Source organism: Anolis carolinensis, unplaced genomic scaffold, assembly GCF_035594765.1.
Source record: "Anolis carolinensis isolate JA03-04 unplaced genomic scaffold, rAnoCar3.1.pri scaffold_24, whole genome shotgun sequence".
NCBI classification, from domain to species: Eukaryota; Metazoa; Chordata; class Lepidosauria; order Squamata; family Dactyloidae; genus Anolis; species Anolis carolinensis.
The window spans coordinates 527,221-529,720 of NW_026943833.1; the positions used below are offsets into that span (position 1 = coordinate 527,221).

Consider the following 2,500-nt stretch of genomic DNA (forward strand, 5'->3'; position numbering starts at 1 on the left):
ATATTATTTATATTGTTTAGTCATAATTTATTTATTGATAAAGAAATCAATATTATTTAGCTTATATTATATTTATTTTTATTGATTAAAAAATATTATATTTATTGATAAAGAAATCAAGATGCCGGACCCATGTTTATCGGAATATTATAGCGATTAAAAATATATATTTACTATTTATTTTTTATATTATTTATATTATATTATATTTATATATATTATATTATTTATATTGTTTAGTCATAATTTATTTATTGATAAAGAAATCAATATTATTTAGCTTATATTATATTTATTTTTATTGATTAAAAAATATTATATTTATTGATAAAGAAATCAAGATGCCGGACCCATGTTTATCGGAATATTATAGCGATTAAAAATATATATTTACTATTTATTTTTTATATTATTTATATTATATTATATTTATATATATTATATTATTTATATTGTTTAGTCATAATTTATTTATTGATAAAGAAATCAATATTATTTAGCTTATATTATATTTATTTTTATTGATTAAAAAATATTATATTTATTGATAAAGAAATCAAGATGCCGGACCCATGTTTATCGGAATATTATAGTGATTAAAAAATATATATTTACTATTTATTTTTTATATTATTTAGTTTATATTATTTATATTATTATTTATATATATTATATTATTTATATTATTTAGTTTATATTGTTATTTTATATTTATATTATATTATATTTATATATATTATATTATTTATATTATTTAGTTTATGTTATAAATAAACTTAGTTTATCAATAAATAAATTATAAAGAAAGAAATTATGACTAAATAATATAAATAATATAATATATATAAATATAATATAATATAAATAACATTAAATAATATAATATATATAAATATTATATTTATATTATATTTATATATATTATATTATTTATATTATATTGTATTGATATATATTATTTATATTATTTATTTTTATTTATATTATATTATATTTATATATATTATATTATTTATATTATTTAGTTTATGTTCTAAATAAACTTAGTTTATCAATAAATAAATTATAAAGAAAGAAATTATGACTAAATAATATAAATAATATAATATATATAAATATAATATAATATAAATAACATTAAATAATGTAAATAATATAATATATATAAATATTATATTTATATTATATTTATATATATTATATTGTTTATATTATATTATATTTATATATTATTTATATTATTTATTGTTATTTATATTATATTATATTATATTTATATATTATTTATATTATTTATTGTTATTTATATTATATTATATTTATATATATTATATTATTTATATTATTTAGTTTATGTTCTAAATAAACTTAGTTTATCAATAAATAAATTATAAATAAATTATGACTAAATAATATAAATAATATAATAATATAATGTTATTTATATTATATTATATTTATATATATTATATTATTTATATTATTTAGTCATAATTTATTTATTTATAATTCATTTATTGATAAGGAAATCAATCAATAAATTAAAATATTGATTTTGCAGGAGGACGGATGCCGGACCCGTGTTTATGGGAATATTATAGCGATTAAAAATATATATATATTTAGTATTTATTTTTTTTATATTATTCATCTGGATATTTTATTTTTTCCAATTTATTTAGTCATAATTTATTTATTTATTATTATAATTATTAAAATAAATTGAAATTATATTTATGTAGGAATATTATATTTATAAAATAATTTCAATACATATACGTATATGGATATTATATTTTTAAAAACTATTTAGAAATATCTAGATGTATTATATAATTTTACAAAATTATATAATACATCTATAATAATATATAATTAAATTATATAATTTTATATAATAATTTATTATAATTATTAAAATAAATTTAAATTATATTTATGTAGGAATATTATATTTATATTTATAAATATCAATACATATAATTATATATAATAATAATTTATAATAATAATAAAAATTATTATTATATTTATTATTAAAAATAAATTTAAATTATATTTATATAGGAATATTATATTTATAAAATAATTTCAATACATATACGTAAATGGATATTATATTTATAAAACTATTTAGAAATATCTAGATGTATTATATAATTTTACAAAATTATATAATACATCTATAATAATATATAATTAAAATATATAACTTTATACAATAATTTATAATAATAAATTATTAATAATAAAATTATTATAATTATTAAAATAAATTTAAATTATATTTATGTAGGAATATTATATTTATAAAAATAATTTTTAAAAATATATTGTTGTTGTTGTTGTTGTTATTATTATTATTATTATTATTATAGGAATAATGACAGAGCAATACAGTCCTCCAGAAGAAATGGCGACTCCGGAGAGTCCAGATGAGACAGGGCCCAATTATAAGGTATTTATTATTATTGTTATTATTATTATTATTATTATTATT

The 2,500-nt window shown here is 10.4% G+C and overlaps 1 protein-coding gene across 1 annotated transcript in view; it reads left to right on the top strand.

The window, feature by feature from the left end:
- Positions 1 to 2,500, top strand: part of crybb3 (crystallin beta B3) — a 27,433-nt gene that overhangs the window by 547 nt on the left and 24,386 nt on the right. Inside the window, exon 2 of the mRNA XM_062966570.1 lies at positions 2,379 to 2,458. Coding sequence (XP_062822640.1) covers positions 2,384 to 2,458 — 75 coding nt within the window. The 5' untranslated portion in view covers positions 2,379 to 2,383. The remainder of the gene's footprint in view (positions 1 to 2,378; positions 2,459 to 2,500) is intronic.